We start from the raw sequence: 17,873 nt of genomic DNA on the forward strand, positions 1-17,873 counted from the left end.
TATTTCCATTCTACGTGACTTTACCGAAATAACCAAGAAGACGAATCCCTGCAGTCACGAAAGCTTTAAATCGAAATTTAATGAGGAAGTTCTAAAGCAGGTTAAGGAGGAGAGAACTCGAGTTGGCAGATGCGGATACCTGATGCACACGTTGAAAATGAAAAGCTGTCCGGTGTGCAACTGTGGTCATCAAGAGCAGACCATGCAACATATAACGACGCAATGTCGGATCCACACATATGAAGGAGACATCACGGCGACGATACACTTCGCTGCTCCTGACGCGGTTATCTGGTCTCGACCACCCGAATGTGAAATTGTAGTCGTTGCTCTGCATCTACATCAGCCGCCGTACGAAAGAAGAAGTCGCGTTGCTTGGGCACATTCTCAGATAGAGGTGACATCTTGACGGAGGACGTTCTGGAAGCGAGGGACGGATTTTTGGGGAAAGAGGCTAAGAGGCATAAGGGAGAACAAAAAATGCCGCTTGACCACTAGAAGGAAGTGGGGCCGAGCGATAGTAAAACGACGCAGCAAGCTCAATACCGGGCAAGGGTGGAGGGCAAGGTCGTAATTATAATATATATTGGGGAGACACATCCCCCCCAATAATCAAATATGCTCAAAAATATTTTTTAAAATAATTATTGCGATGTTATGTAAATAAAAATAACAATTTGCTAAACCTTGGCCACAATATCTGGACTTGTCTTCATATAACAATGCATATATTTCTGTTTATATGATTGTAGTTATGGTTGTACTGGACTTTATGAATCCCTAATCTCTGCCATTACATACAATAATACAATACACAATTAGAGATTATTGTAAATAAATAAATCATTCCCATGTGTTAGTGAATTTTTTGTAATATTTTAGGCAGGAAATGGCAGGAAATTAGTTTTCAAATTTAGATGTTTATCTGGAGGGGGGACCCCTTGGAAAATTTGGTCCCCCTCGATGTTCACTCCATGGCTACGGCCTTGGTGGAGGGAGTCTGAGCCAAACACCTGCTGTTGTGCAGAGGACGATCGAAGTGAAGTGTGTCATCAGTGCCGGATTAAGCTAGTGCGGGGCCTGTAGCATATGCTATAAAGGGGCCCTATATATAAAAAAAAAACTTAAATATTAAAACACAAATGTTTTACTTGCATAGTAACGTAATTGTATTTTTATTTGCTATATAGCCAGATAATACGACAAATCGCTAACCTTAAACACCCAGTCGTTCATATAAAGTTGAAGGCAGTATAGTACTATGGTAATAGAACAATTGCAGAATCACTGAACCGGAATTGATAGCTTGAAAGCATTTAGCGCGGGGCCTTTGAAAGTGCGGGGCCCGTAGCATATGTAGCTACTTTTATTACTAGGAGAATTCGGCACTGTGTGCCATGATGTTGCGTCATATTAGATCTCAAACCCCGGCTGCTGCTTTCACAGGCCCCGTTAAGAACACGGTTTCAGGGGTAGAATTTGCAGTTGTTTTGTTGTTGTCCCTTTCGCGAGAGCTTCTCTGCAGAACGTGGGGGAAGAAGCTCGCAGCGTCTGGAGGAAAACTCCGACCACGGGCTTGGAACATCGTGCCGAGCAACACGCGGCACAACCCGAAACGCACAGCAGCACAACCGCGGGACACCTCGGCAGTCGGACCTTGTGAGGTTGCCGAAACACAACGCTGCAATCACAATGACATCGACGATACAAGCTTCGATTGATTTCTATTCCCTGACATACTGAAATATCCCGACAAGTGGTGGAAACGTGGGGGTTTTTTCCCCACCATTATACATGCTTGTGTAAAAGCAACATATTGCGCAGATTGCAAGCGCATTGCCACACTTTTGCTATGATCCGTGGGGAACTTAAGACGCGACATAGTTTGTGATTGGCCGGGAAATGGCGACGTAAGACTCCCTGATGTGTGCGCGCCACGGCCAGAAATATGCTCTCATGAAAGCGCTTTCAACCTAAAGTGGCTCGGTACGCGATAAGATTTTGTTCGCGAGCACCTTGGCGTGTAAGGTCAGCAGGAAAACCACCGAGACTCGTTGTAAAAATATATATGGATCGTGCGCATTGTTTTTTTTATATAGCAGCAGACACTGGATCGTGCGCAGTGTTTTTAATACATCAGCATACACTGCAATGTGCCTCAACTGCTGTAGACACATTCTAAATCTGCCACATGTACCGCTGTAAAACGTGAGTACGTGATGGATATTTCGAAGTTCAACCTTGAAAAAAATATGGAGGGTAAATGTAACAGGTAGCTAAGGATAAATACAAAACGTCTGAACTATTATATGATGGTAAATATAACAGGTAGTTAAGGATAAACACAAAACGTCTGAACTATTATATGGTGTGCACCGAAGGCACTTTTTGATATTCAGATAAATACCGCTCATACATTATCTAGACATTGTTGACTCGAAGCCAAATCCTGTACTACTTTTTTACGTATTTGTTTCAACAGAATGGAACAGCCTCGTTTGTACGGTGGTTGGTGTGGGCCTCGTGTACGCACATCCAGCTTGGTCCAGACGCTCCTGAGTGTGAACCCAGCGTCTTTATCTCCTTGACTTTATCTCTGTGCCTCTGTCTACCTCACCTCTCAGTATTTATTTCATGTTGTATGGTGGGTGTGAGCGAGCTGTGCGTGGTGCTTTCTTTCACATATATTTTATCACTCATTTTTTACTTCACCTGTTACACTTTTCTTGTTACCCTATTCGACAAAATCAGGCCAACATTTCTTTGGGTTTACTTTCCCTGGCTACAAAAATTCAAACAGTACGATGCTTGAGTTTCTGATTTTCAGAAGCCGTTATGGTCTACTTGCAGTATTGCACAAATAAGTAACAAACTAATACATAACATCATTCCCTGGTGGCCTGAGTATACTCAACATGTAAAATAAGCAGCTGCAAGAACAAATGATCTCTGCCGCTTCCTTTTAGATCAGGCCTATAACGTTTTGTACCGCCCTTGTACATAACACAACAAATCAAATTCTGAGCACACACACAAACCAGTTCTAATTATCATGCACTGATACAAATCAGATCTGCCTGGGTGGTGTCGTGGTCCTAGTACACGACTACTAGAGTAAAGATACAATCTGCATCATGGTTCAAACTCCAGCCCATCATCCTTGCAACATATCCTTGCTTTGGTAAAAACAAAAATCTATTCCATAACAAAACACACATTCACAAAAAAACAAATGTATGAAGGATTTTTTTTATTGCCAAAACAGTTCCTAATATGTACATTTTATGCTGTTTTTTATTGTTTAGCACGTTTAAAATACGTTTAGAGCTGCAACTCCTTCATATTGTGTTAAACTTAGTTTACTCTACTTGTATGTATGACAAATCTGCTGCATGCAGGAGTTTCACAGTGCAACATACGTTACAGGAAATCCCAAACTACATTTGAAATATTCACTCAATTTCCCCCACCTCCCGACTCTAAAGATAAAAAAAATTATGCACAAATGTAATTTTGATCACAAAAAAACTCATACTTTACAAAGGAAAAAAAACAGCCAACTGACAAAAAAATCCTCCAGCCAATTCTCCATGCAGTGGTTGACCACCACAAAGAGTTTAATGGCAACGACGCTCGGGTTTGTCAATGTCGATGTAACGCGCGAGTTTTCGCAGCCAGAATCGGAATCTTTATTTATCCTGGAAAAATCCGTTGAGCTATGAAGCTCTTTTTCACAGATGTTGTCCGGGTCAGCCTGCGTCTTGAGCATTTCTTTCTTCTCGACCTTTGGCTACGGGCTGCTTTCTGCCAGCACTGCGTAACGAAGCTGCGGTGGGGTTCCGGCGACAGCGATCGCGGCGGCAGCAGCAGCACCAGTGGAAAAAAAAATAGCGCGAGCGAACAAAACGCCCGACACGCAGCAGCCCGAACCCGGGAACGCTGCCACGCCCGGAAAGGCTCGCGCGGCACAACTCGAGAGGCGAGCGACGGGACCTGCGGCGGGGCGACAGCATCCCGCTGCACAGCGGGGGTGGGGTGTGCTCAGGCGGCCTTGTTCCGCGACGCCGCCTCTGCGTTGGCACGCAGCACGGCGCCCGGGCTGGGGTACGGCCGCTGCTGGAAGAGGGGCCCTGACGCGGTGGTGTCTGCTCCTGTCTTGGCGTCCCCTTTCCTCTGGAGCCCAGCGCTCCAGTTACCGCTAAAGGGCAGGAGGAGGAGGAACACATCAAGACTTACACGAGTACCTGGCGCAATGTGTAAACAATTAAACTATTAAACATTTAGCCTATTAAATGTTTACACATTGTACCTGGTGCAATGTGTAAACATTTAAACTATTTTTTATTTCACCAGGTAAGGCCCACTGAGTTATATAGGTATTCTTCAGAAGCGACCTGGCCACAAATAATAGCTCAACGACGTGGCTTATCATGTGGAAATTTACAGCAGCCAAATACTCGAAACGCATGTTTCTATATGTGGAGGGAAAACCCAAAGGACCCGGAGAAAAATCCAAGTGACCATGGGAAGAACATGAAAACTCCAAATATACAGGCATCAGGGTCAGGATCGAACCCACGACCTTCTATATCGCAAGCGGGGGGTAGTTAACATCTCGCAACCGTGGCGCCCCATGGTGGCAAGATGATGAAGACAAATGTGGTCTTGCGTGGTGCTGGCAATACCATCCGCTCACATGCCATGCTCGCTAACAGTAACTGCCCCAACAGTATGTATAGCTGTATGGGGGAATCTTTTTGCGTGCAAGTTTATATGCATGTGTGTACAAGCAAGCGTGTGGATGTATGCATGCACTTTGTGTGTGTGTGTGTGGATACGTGTGCCAACTTGCGGATAAAACACAGCAGGGTGACACAGCAAAGAGCACAGATGGTGCATCGGATCTCAGTCAATCAACCCATAACCCTTGGCCTCCTCTCAATAAGCCTTTGACACTTCACATGGCCTCAAAGTGCACCTAGCCTAGCACAAGCGTTGTGGTGATGTCGCCGCTATTTAGTGTTGTTATTTTTGCGTGTGTATATGCTCACATGTGAATGCATGTGAATGTGTATATACATGCTTGTGTATGTTTTTTTTAGTTTTCCCAATTCCCACCACCGACTGTGGCACTCGATTGTATTGCATGTTTAAAACACAGCTTGCGATCGATGGGGTGCAATTCAATACAATCCGATCACAACCCATCGATTGAACCAACATTTAAAAACCTTTAAGGGACTTATCTCTACTGACAGTCCTGGGCCATTGGGGAAAATGTCACATTTCTATGGCAGGGATAGTTAGCGTGCTATCCTCACTGTGGTACATATTTTATCAACCATGGAAAGATAATGGGCCAAGTAGTACCCTGAGAAGGATTTAAACGTCCAACCTTTCCACTTTTAGTTTAGCCTCTGACGATGAGGCCTATACAGCTGCAATAACTTGGAATATCATTTCCAGGGAATAGTTTCCAATACACGGTTATATTTTATCACAAAATGAATGCACCATGACAAAGTGAAATACACTTGCCTCATTCACATTTATGCTCTGGTAATTAAGTGCTTGTAAGACCAGCAAAATAAGCATGTAGCATTTTAAAATAATCCACGTTTTACATTAATTGTACATCAAGGAAAATGTAAAAACAATACACATATTACAAACTTCTTTAAATATATATTTTTACACCTAGCGTGCCAAAATAAATGTAGGTCTCTTTTTCAGCTGCACGTTGGAGCGTGACATGTTTAAACACAGCATAATGCTGTCTCACATTCCGTTAACATCTCATCAGCTAGGAACCGCTAGTGAGTATACTAATAATGCATTTAAAATACGTGGCAGAATTGCTATTTCTATGGCATCTTGGGAAAAAAAATCAATGCAACAATTTTTTCACCTATTTAATCAGTCCTTTCAATTATAAGCACAGCGCACTGTTTCTACGAAAAATAATTGAAGCGCCTTCTCCGTGGGAGGCATCGTTAGCTGAAGCAAACAAAAGCGTCGAACACGCGCCGTGCTGAAAATAAAAAAAATGGGTTTTCATGTTGCCTTGAATAGCTCCAACACAAACTAAACTATTTTTTATTTTACCAGGTAAGGCCCACTGAGCTATGTAGCTCTTTTTCAGAAGCGACCTGGCTGTCACAAATGATAGGTCAACAAAGAAGTGGCTTATCATGTGGAAATTCATAGCAGCCAAATACTCTATCGGTCAAGTCACGTAGGTAGAAAAATTCATAATAAATCACGACGTTTCGATCGCAACACAAGCAATCATCATCACGTAGAAAGATACAGAAGGGAAAAACCGGAGGACTCGGAGAAAATACACACGACCACGGGGAGAACATGCAAACTCCAAATATACAGGCATCAGGGTTGGCATTGTAGTGCTGCCATTTGATAAAAGGTCAAATATTGTTTTGCACATTATTTATACACCTATTTCCTACTCATGTGTTCAGTAACTGACGTGGGCAGCAAAAACAGATTGAGCAAAATGTATGAGCTTGCGCAAATGTTCTTTATAATATTGACTACATGCATTCATTGCATTATGTAGCTTCCCCGTTTCATTAAGTAAAAGATTACGACAATGCAGATCGTTTTATCACACGTATAAATTATGTTCGCAATTGATTTTCTATTTACACAAATTATAATTTACAAAAATATACACTGATTAATCTACAAAACTGCCGCCACATATATCTTTCATACAAGTCCTTTAGTTACTCACAGCTAAGAGCCCCTTGGGATGGGAGAACGGTGGCACGGTGGGTAAAGCAATGCGCTATGATCCCGACGATCTGAGTTCGATACCCAGCCATAGCCAACAACAGTGGCGAGTGATATCTGAACTGATCATGGGCACCCAGTTCACCAACCTGCACTGACCAGTGTGGTCAAGTAGAGTCAAACAACTCCCATGACTGACGTGGAAAAAATTATATTAACAGCCTATCGTCTTTTATTCAAGGGTGGAAAGACAATGGTATTGGTTTTGTTTCTGTGTGATTATAATGAAGCACACAATATATTGCCATTCCCCCTTGTTGGCTTTTGATTTTGACATCCTACATATTGTTGTGAGTGTCCATGTTTCTGATTGATATGACATAGCAGGTAATATGAATATTAGTATGTTGCATTTTTTGGTTTTCCAAAAGCACTCCATTCCTGCTCTCGTTCCCCCCCTTCATTTTTGAATTTTGATCCCAATAGGTTGCTCAAGCATTGTATAGCAATCTTTATGTTAGAGGCCGACTGAAACTTAATTTCTAGTTTTGGCCGAAACCGAAAGTTAAAAATTTACTTTTGGCCAAAACTGAAAGTTAACTTTTTGGCTTCGGCCGAAACAGAAACTATGCCGAAAGAGGCCATTTGCCAACTTTTGGCGCCGAAACCGAATTTCAGTCAGCCTCTAATTGTCAGACTTCGAATCTCGGTATCAACACGCGTGTAGACTGAAGCGAGCAAAACACATAAGCCAAGGCGGGCAGGCGGCTGGGAACAGACAACAGAGGCACTTTGTTGTCGTCCCGCCAAAGAGGCTCCACCCACGGATGGAGATGCAGGCTGCCGTCTGTTGACCGGTCGTATATACATTAGCAGACCATGGTTGCGGCTGTAACCTTGCTCCCAAGCTGCTGCTGCTATGTGTGTGTTTGCAGCCTATCGCATAGGATTGCCTAGCGCCGACTGACCGGCCGATAGGCAGAGTGATAGACGTAGCACGAGCGTTATATTCTAAAAATAGATCTTCGGTTGACGAATGACGACCAAAAGTCAATATCAGTTTCGGCCGAAACTGAAACCAGACCGAAAGTAAAAAATTGACTTTCAGCTGAAACCGAAAGTAGGCCATTTGCCAACTTTCGGCGCCGAAACAGAATTGTGGTCGGCCTCTACTTTATGTACATCACTTTGGGTTCACTCATTTGTCTTGAGCACAAATTTGCAGCCTTCTTTGTTACATTCTTCAATCGTACCCTGTAGTTCATAGCTTACTACGAGGACTGTGTTGTCAGCCAAGGTGAAGTGGTTAACACACTGTCGCACAGTAAGTTTGCCTTTGTTTCTCCAATAATTTTTTTGGAAAACATCTTCTAATGTCACTGTGAATAGCCTTGTTGAGAGCACATCTCCTTTTTCCAACTCCTAAATTGTATATTGCAAGGATCATAAACATTGATACTGAACAAAAATCTGAGAATTACACAAAGAAGCATGGAGAGGGAGCATGCTTGGGATTACCCTGAGAGGTGGCAAAATAAATGCGTGGATCGGGGAACAGTGGACATTACCAGACATTGCATTGCAATTTTGAGAGTTAGTGAGTTTGTGCAGGACATTGCTAAAGAAGGAACGTTGGCTGATGGGGAAGATTTGTGAATGAACGGCCGCCAAAGGAGAACACACCCAAGAGGATGGCTACCGTGGAGATGGAGTGATGACATTGGCTCAAATGCCGGAGCGAGAAGGATTGTATCATATTGGCATCGGGAGCAAAAAAATCTATATAGCTCTTTTTCGTAAGTGACCTGGCCACAAATCATAGCTTAACGAAGTGGCTTATGTGGAACTTTATAGCAGCCAAATAGCTGGTCAAAGATCATGGCTAATGATGATGACGACATCGTTGGGTACAAGGTAGGGTGTACATTTTGATTTAAAGCTTTTGTGACTGCAGGGATTAATATTCTTGGTTCTTTCGGTAAAGTCCCGTAGAAGGTAAATAATAAAATAATATAAATATTAAACAATAAAAATGCTCACGACGTTTCGACTGCAACACAAGCAATCATCATCAGGTGTGAAATCCACAGCAAAATTTAAGGTAGGGTGTGTCGCTGTGAAGTTGCTTTTCGAAACAATTGATTGCACTGAGGATCTTACCGTGGAGCGTCCGAGTAAGCACTGGGATCCATTGGATCCAGCTCTTCCTTTTCTTTTTTATCCCGACCTGCAACACCATCAAATGTGAATAATAAAATATTAATATTTAACCAAATGTTCGTGCTTCATGATTTCCATGCAGTCCATTGACGGAACTGGAATGGTGTTTTTTAACAACAACTCACACCAGGCTATTTTCAAAATGTGTGTGCATAATCAGAAGGCATTGGGGAAAATGTTTGAAATGATGAAATGTATTGCACGACTCTTAATGCTATCCGGGTGTGTGGCACCGTGACTGAGCACTTGACTCACAATTGGAAGGTTGGAAGTTCAAATCCCTGTCAGGGATCGACTCAAGTCTACCATTGATCCAGTGTTGATAAAGTGAGTACCATATTGCGAGAAGATAACAAAGGCGGTCGTATTGAATTACTGGTGGCGACCATCACGAGAATGTAAAATTTACACCACAGGGACATGATATTGCTCCATTACAAGGGTTGAGAACCCTAACAGTACACCGTGAGTGGTGTGTGAGAGTAATGTGGGGAGGGATGGGGAGTCACGGGAAATGAAGTTTACCGTGCCAGCAAAGCCTCACCACGTTTGCCTTTCTGGTAGGGGGCGGCCTCCTCCCTCCGCTGGAGTCGTCGATCTCTGGCAGCTCTGGGAATCTCGTCCCTGCTGTCCAAGTCGAGCAGTGACGACCGTTCTTGTGCCTCCACAAGAGCAGTCATCGCTACCACCTCCTCCTTCTTCTCCTCTGCAACAAATATTAGCACCGTTGAATCACAATCAAGCCTATAATGGAGAACACGGGCCAAGAAAGATAATAACCAGCCCAGTTTGCACACGGTTCAAAGTCTGATTAGTCTGTAATATTGTTGGTGACATTAAAGACTCGGTGACAAGTAGGCACAGGCAAGAGAAGAGATGGACTGATTTAGTATAGGAGGAACTGGTGTAGAGTGGACTTACCACTTTCTGCCACTCGTGGGTTTGACTGTGTAGGAGGGACATGACTTACACTAATTAACAGCCATCATAAATCAGCAATACAAGGCAGCAAAGCAATGCTCACAACAGTGTCTACCGTATAGACATTTGGTAGAATGGGTAGCGCATCCATCAATCAATGAAGTCTGTTTGCCCAAAATAGCTGAATTTGTTTTGTGACCTGTCAGGAGGCCTTTGCCAAGCCACGTGCAAATAACTTAGCACGATTTCCATGCTGGCATCACTGACACTTAGTCAAGAATGGCAGATGTTGTATGTGTGCACTCGAGTGTTAGCCAAGTGGTATAAAAAGTGGTCCACGTAAGACATTACAATCCAGGTTACGCAGGTTTAATTCCAAGCATTGGCAATTTGTATACAAACTTGGCTATTGCTCTGACGACAGCCTAAATTGGCTGCCTGTTGTTGAGGTGTTAAATTATTAACGGATAAGTAACAAAAGCGGCCAGGTGTCGTGTTGGCATCGAAAACCTTATAGGTGGTTACAAACAGCACTTGCATTATTATATACACGTAACGTCACAGAAATTTGTCATATATAAATAGTAAGAAAAAAACTCCCGACAATCGTGTAGATTTGTATCCAAATAGGTAATACAATTGAATAAAATATACCATAGCGGTCTACTTTCACTCTGACACTTCCATTATTGCAATACAACTTAATGTGGAGCTCTCAACCCAGCCACTCTCTCTTCCTCTCCAGGCTTAACTGAACTCTAACTGGCCTTCCACCCCTTTTTATCTGCCCTTCAATTAATTTAACTCCCTTCACTGCCCTTGGCCCCCTGGATGCCGTGGTGGCGAGATGCCATCTCTCTTGCCTGGTATACAGGTCATGGGTTCGATCCCAACCCTGATACCTATATATCTGGAGTTTGCATGTTCTCCCCGTGTTCGTGTGGATTTTTCTCCGGGTCCTCCGGTTTTTTCCTCCACATTATGAAACATGCGTTTTAGAGTATTTGGCAGCTATACATTTTTACACGGTAAGCCACTTCGTTGAGCTATCATTTGTGGCAAGGTTGCTTCTGAAAAAGAGCTACATAGCTCAATGGGCCATTTCTGGTGAGATAAAAAAAACGGTAACATTTTCAATATTTTGTTTAACTACCTTAACTGCCCTTAACCGACAGCCTCGTGTCGGTCCACTGATCGCACTCACATCACACCCACGAGCTGTAGGGGCAGGGCTTTATCCATTTATTGGTGCTGTTAGCGTTCATATTCAGCGCCATGAGACGATGCCACATCCTTTTACTATATAGCCCCTCAATTCCTTTATACACGAGGTAATATCTTCACAAGGATTGTGTTTCACTACGTATACATAGAGATATGAATAAGGTTTAATGGAAATTTACTGGTACCTGTTAATGTCTATCGCTACTCTCTCAATTGTACTTATTCAAGTCTTTACGGTGATAATTGCATCCAATTAAATGAGTATTATTAACTAGATAAGATCTAATTGTTTTATGATTACCATCTTATAATTTAAAGCCATATATCAATCCACTGCTGAATTAAGACCTCCGCATGCTCTGTTCATAATGGGAGTTTCTTTGACCAGACTTCACCATGGTTAGTGTGAGTTGGTGAAGGGGAGGTCAGGACAGGTTCAAATATCGCAAGCCATGGAATCTAACTCAGGTTGCTGGGTTCAAAGGCAAAGTGGACAAAACCACTGTGATACTGCTCCTAGTGCCAAGCTAAAAAAAAGATCTAACTTTCATAAATGAGGAGCGCAAATCATGTTTCATTTTGGCTTTGATAAATTAATACCACTTAACACACAAAGGTCATTAAAGCGGGCATGTTAGAGTACATCATCAAGGAAAGAGGAACCGGGCATATGAAAAATTAGGAGACAAACTACGTGATTTGAGAGGATCGAATGGATTAAAGGGATTAGGGTCAATTATTTCCCATGCCATGTGCTTGAGTTTCTATTAATATATGACAGGATATTTAAATAATTTATATCAAAGACTAATTAATGTCATTAAATGATTAAACTACATTGGAAAAAAGCACAATTTCTGTACTACACTTAATCCTCCAATGGGTCAAGGGGATAGACATTAACTGCTTTGGAATGGATCAGTGTAATAAATTCAGTGTCTACAGGTTATATGATATTTCTTATCCCCAAGTATCTTTGTGGGTCAAAAATGTAAATTTAATTTAATAACTGGTCAAGTGAAAGTGTGCTTGACTAGATATTAAGTTGAATTGACGATGAATAACTTAAACTTTAGACTCAAATTAGTGGTGAGCGAGCAAAGCATACTAGTTTGAGTCAGAAGTTTCAGTTCAAAGCCCAGTTGGGGGTCAACTAGTGCAATTATCCCTATGGGGTTTGCAATAACCAAAACACAAGCAGTCAAGATGCAAACAAAAAGAAACAACTCTGATAATGATATGCACTGTCCTTGAAGTTGATTGGTCCACACCCAAGACAGCTTTTCAAAAACAGCGCACTATCAGAGTATTGAGAGCTCAATACAGCGCACCATCAGAGTATTGAGAGCTCAATACTCTGATAGCGCGCTGTTTTTGAGTTGTACGCCTTTTGGCGTCATCTGGTCCAACACCAATGGAGACTACGCTCTAAGAAAAGCTGTCTCGGGTGTGGACCAATCAACTTCAAGGACAGTGCATATCATTATCAGAGTTGTTTCTTTTTGTTTGCATCTTGACTGTTTGTGTTGTGGTTATTGCAAACATGATCCCTTGTATAAAGGTGTCAGTTTTTGTACCAGATTAAAGGGTAAAAACCTATTACTAGACTACCAGAAAACAGACCAAGGCCTCCATCGTGAATGGTCGGGAGGCAAGGTTCAAAGAGATTGGAGGACAGATTATGAACCGAAAAAGGCAGGAAGCAGGCTTGAGAGTTGAGGCGATGATTGAGAACCATTGGGGCAAGAGAATGAGGATTGGACGAGGAGAGTGGGGTGAGCGAGGGTTCGAGAAGGGGAGCTCAGGAGGGGGTATAAAGGGGGAAGCACAAGGGGGGGGGACGAGCTACAATATCAAGAACGAAGCCCAGGCCTAGTGTTGGTGCTGTGTCCAATAAAAGGCTCCGAGTAGCAGCACGTGTTGGCGTCATTACACTTGCATTCAAGGAGAGGTTAAAAAGGGTAAAATGGGATGTGATTCATCTACAACAGCTGATGTTCAGTGTTCTGTCCCAATAACTACTAGATGTACTTCTCACACAGGCAATCACAATATTATTAGGACACATGCTGAGGCAGGATGACTCAGGATGTTCGGGTTTTGCCCATAGCAGTCAGTCAAATATCCTAGGCTTCTCCCTAATATAAAAAACCTACTTACAGAAAACGTGAGTAACATTACTCAGTAGTAACATTATTCACAAAACAGACATTGTAAATTTCAGTTTAAAAGGTATTTTATCAATCCATGTTTGTCCAGAAAACTCTTCGTCAATCCATTGGTCGATGAAAGCCTCCCCAAGTCACTGTCGTTTTTCATGATCCTGAAATTTAATAGTACACCTGGCATCTGCACACAAGCCGATTTCATTGCTCCATCTCCACGGTGGAAATCCTCTCAGATGCATCACATTTTTTGGATGCTACTCACGTCATTATTCTTGATCATCAGCAATCAAAAAATCCTTCTGAAAATCTTTCCAGAGTCTCCATAGACAGATCTTGTTTGGGATATTAGACCAATTCGTTTGAGCATACTGTATGCACAATAAGAATGATCAAAGTGCAGATATGTAGGAAACCACTACAGAGTGACTGAGCAAATTACTTCTTCTTCGTGTCTCCTGTCCAACCTATATGGGTCTTTGCCAATATTCTGCACAGGCCCCCGCTACTGGTGTTGGCATTGCCAGATCTTGAGGAGTGCATTGTGGTGCTGCAGGGCATCTCAGGAGATGATCCACGGTTTGCTTCTCCTGACAAGCATATTGTTCGGTTGCGCAGAAGCCTCATGATTACATGAGACTTAAAGCTTTCGTGACTACAGGACTTCACTCTTTGGGTCTTTCAGTAAAGCCACGTAGATAGAAAAGCTATAAAAATGATGAAAATAAAATAAAAAATATTATTTTAATTTTTCTATCTACGTGGCTTTACCGAAAGACCCAAAGAGTATGGATTACATGAGAGTTGCATCTGCCGAAACCTACTCTCAGTCTGTTTAGGCTCCACCATGCGAGCAATTTGGAAATGGAGCCAGATGCGAGCTCCTCAGCGGTTGTCACTTGCTTTTTCCCATTCTTTTGCCAGAGGGAAGTTCTGGCAGATTCCAGTGATGTGGTCAGTGGCACAGTGGAGCACAATAAGCTGTTTCTCAATGACAGATGATAGTGTGCTGGCTGATGGCCATGTAGCGAATGACGGACGTCCCACCCCATGACTTTCCGTTCGTGGTCATCTGCTACCCTACTCCTGATGTTAGAGGGCACTATACCAGATCGTGCATACAGGCAGGGAAAAGGGATGGCCTCTCAGGCACCCTGATATGATTCTGCACGTGTCATTTAGGGTGGTGTCGACATGTTTACTGTGGGTTGAGCATCCCCAGGTAGAGCATGCATATTCAGCCACAGAGAAACAAAGTGCTAAGGCAGTGGTGCGTAGAGTGGATGGATGTGCTCCCTACATTGAATTTGCGAGCTTTCACAGAATGTTGTTTCGTATGTTGACCTTGGCTTTGGTATTTAAAGTGTGCTTTTTGTAACTGAGTATACGATCCAGTGTTACCCCGAGGTACACTGGGTGACTCTAGTGTTCGAGGCTCTAGTCTCCCCAGGTGACATTGAGGTGTCGCTCTACATCCCAGTTTCTCACGTGTAAGGCGGCACATATTTGGGTTTTACTCGGTTTGGGTTTGAGATTATTACAAGAAAATGACTCATTAATCTGTAGAGATGAACAACTGTATAAGACTGGAAATGCATGTGACATTATCTCTGGTCATTACAAATTATGTGGCTATATTGTAGCAACAATATACTGAGTGGAAAAAAATGTGGACTGTGTATACATGCCAACAGCACAATTACAAAGCAATAAATACTGGAGTAAAAATTAAGGTAGCATTGACCTTCCTAAATAATTTTCTATTTATTATAAAAAAAATTACTCCCTAAACGAAATTAAAATGTGTACACTTACATTGCTCTTCATTGTGCATTTCAGATTCAATACTCTTTATAGGAAAGTCAGTTCCATTTATATATTAAAAATATATTAACCTACAAAAATGTATTATTCTACATTTTAACAAAGTGCCTGTGGCTTTTTAGAATTAATAATAAGTTTTCTTTCAGTTTGATTGTGTTCCTTGAAAAAAGGGTAATAACCGTGCGCGCATGCAGAGTGTAGGCAATGCAATACTCAACCAATCGCCGGAATCTTTTTGGCTGCCTTGGTGATAACTGCCAGGGGGTCTGCCGGGGCCAGCCATGACACCATGTCGGTCTCCGCGTTCCAGTAGTACGGCAAGCGGCTGCACAAGTTCACGCCCATTAGTATAAACGCACACATGTACATGTCTTTTTATCAGCATGTCTTCATTATAAACGATAGAGAGAGCGTTAATGGAAAAGCCAATCAGCAATCCTGGCTGTTGTTAATGGTTGTTTACGAAAGTATTGAACAAACAGTTTGCCCGATATGTTTTTGGGTAATTTAGATACACTTTGCCATAGGACACGAGACAAGACGTAATTGGGAATGCTGTTGAAAATAATGTAGGGTGTTTACACGTTATATATATTAGTACGTTTTATATATAACTCTGGTATATACAAGAGTTGCCAATAAAAAGACATTGCAAAATGTATAAGTCTATGCCTTCAGAAAGTATATGCTTAGTAGTTATGCACTTGTAAAACTACTACTACTACTACCCTAAAGTGGATGTAAAGACTATGTCACATCAATTATTAGTTAATTATTTTCCAATGCCAGAGCCAAAAATTTGGAAATGTACCCATAAATGTATTTCAAGATTATTCAATGTAAAACAAATGGATGCAATGAAAGGAAGATGTATATTAAGTCTACGCAAGAGCATAAGAGTAATTAAAATAAAATAAACAATCTCCGTGTTCATCATTACCACTTCCTTATAAGAAACATATGCTCCAATAGCATAAAATATCAGTGTATTATTATTTGCTTTCAAAGGCAATCTTAATTATGAATGCCACATTTGTTGTTGTGCTTGTGCAATAATGCTAATGCTGTCTCTTTAGTGTTTGCATCTGTAATTAGCCAATATTGCATGGAAATGTGCAATGCACATTATCGTTCTTAATTACACAAGCAGAACTTATCTACCAGTGTCATGGCAACAGCTTATCACCAATATTAATATTAAGGAGGTATTTTATAGCAATAAATAGTATTATGGTAAGAGAACGAATATAATTACCTGTCTGGGTCAACTACTTTGTACCAGTTGAGTGGTAAGTTTTCATTCTTTGTAGATTCATAATCAATTTCATTTTCATCATAATCTTCTGCTATAATTTCTTCATCCGCTTCTATAAACAAAACATACAATACGCTTAATATTCAGAAACTACACAATACAGAGACGTCATCAAATAAGTCACTGAGCGAGTGAAAAAATGTGTCCAATTAAATATAAAATTTGGCCCAGATTTTTTGCACAATTTTTTTTACAAATTCCTACCAATAAAAAGTGCAAAAGTGGTTTGCGGCAGCTTGGTAGCTGATGGTGAATGGTTAAACAAACCCCCATAACTTATAAAGCACAAGGTCTTCATCCCATAGTGGATTTGAAAAACAGTAAATCATTATCATTACATCGTTACCATCTCAACATCACTCAATATTCTCAGTGGATGTCATCTCGGACACTTTACATTCCTTGACTCCCATTACTCTTAATCAACTGCCATGATCCTTTATAGAAACCAGCCATGCTAATACCAAATTACTTTATCTGGTGTTACCGATTAAAAGTTATTATTTTGACAGTCAACTTGTAACCACTTCTTTTTACGACGTCAACATAGTTTCGTCCCATCAGAAAAAAATGACATCTGCAGTAATGTTTTAAAATCACGCATGCTGAGCACAGGCTAAAGGCTCCAAACCCTTAGTGACAAGCAACAAAGCGAAATATTAAAGGTGCGGTGAATACAAATTAATACGTTTCTTGATTAGAGAAAGGTTGTAATGTCTCATCAGCAGCGTGTGTTCCCATTGATTTAATCAGCAGCTCTCAACCTTTTAGTCCCCAATCAACAATCAAGACCACCGATCCCTCCCTGCACCCCCTCCTGTTCTTGGACGAGAGACAAAATCCGCTTAAAAAAGTAGCAGTAGGTGCTGCATTGTTAGAAAGTCCAGAAATTGTATATATATATACACAATAGCGGCACTCGCTGCATAAACGTGTTGAGAAGTCAGTATGATAACTCCATATGCTGCTTAGTCTTGATCGAGTGCAGGATCTGGTGTCGTGACACTCCATTGAGTAAGCCTACAGGCTACTTGACCCCTGCATTCGTAATTTCTCCTGCACGGTATCCAAACCGTAGCCTGACAGGGGTTGAGGACCACGCTGGATTAATCCAACGCTGGGCTCTTCCCTACATCACACGGCGCCGCAAGACAACGGAGATGGGGGGGGGGGGGTCGGGGTTCTTCTGCTGGGCCCCAAGTCGCCTCCCCACCGGCAGGGGCTTCTAGCCGAGGCCGGTACCCCCGTGAAGGCCTGCGTCCAAAAATTAAAAGCCACGTCCCCAGCAGCGGGGACAATTGCAGCCTCACCTGACAGCACGTTCTTGAGCAGGCCGCGTTTGGCCAGGCGAGCCAGTAACGCGGGCGGGAGAGGCATTGCGTTGATGCAGCGTAACCGCGTCGATGATGGAAAACCGCGCTGCGCCTCGGCGGTGTGGCCTCAGCAACTCG

At 42.2% G+C, this 17,873-nt stretch overlaps 1 protein-coding gene across 1 annotated transcript; it reads right to left on the reverse strand.

The window, feature by feature from the left end:
- Positions 1-3,253: 3,253 nt before the first annotated feature.
- On the reverse strand, positions 3,254-17,873 carry PQBP1 (polyglutamine binding protein 1). The gene is made up of 6 exons (XM_078871249.1): positions 17,733-17,873; positions 16,363-16,474; positions 15,326-15,432; positions 9,518-9,679; positions 8,914-8,980; positions 3,254-4,198 (listed from the first exon to the last, which is right to left on the reverse strand). Exons 1-6 carry the CDS (start codon positions 17,797-17,799, stop codon positions 4,042-4,044), a joined length of 672 nt encoding a protein of 223 aa, XP_078727375.1. The 5' UTR covers positions 17,800-17,873; the 3' UTR covers positions 3,254-4,041.

This window comes from Lampetra fluviatilis, chromosome 32, assembly GCF_964198595.1.
Source record: "Lampetra fluviatilis chromosome 32, kcLamFluv1.1, whole genome shotgun sequence".
NCBI classification, from domain to species: Eukaryota; Metazoa; Chordata; class Hyperoartia; order Petromyzontiformes; family Petromyzontidae; genus Lampetra; species Lampetra fluviatilis.

Excerpts from the sequence above, each read along its gene's own strand:
- PQBP1 (XM_078871249.1), bottom strand. The coding sequence starts at position 17,799 with ATGCCTCTCCCGCCCGCGTTACTGGCTCGCCTGGCCAAACGCGGCCTG. Across the intron at positions 9,680-15,325 it reads CAAAAAGATTCCGGCGATTG|AGGAGAAGAAGGAGGAGGTG; the intron begins GTTGAGTATTGC and ends TATTTGTTGCAG. Across the intron at positions 4,199-8,913 it reads GCTTACTCGGACGCTCCACG|CGGTAACTGGAGCGCTGGGC; the intron begins GTAAGATCCTCA and ends CCTGCCCTTTAG.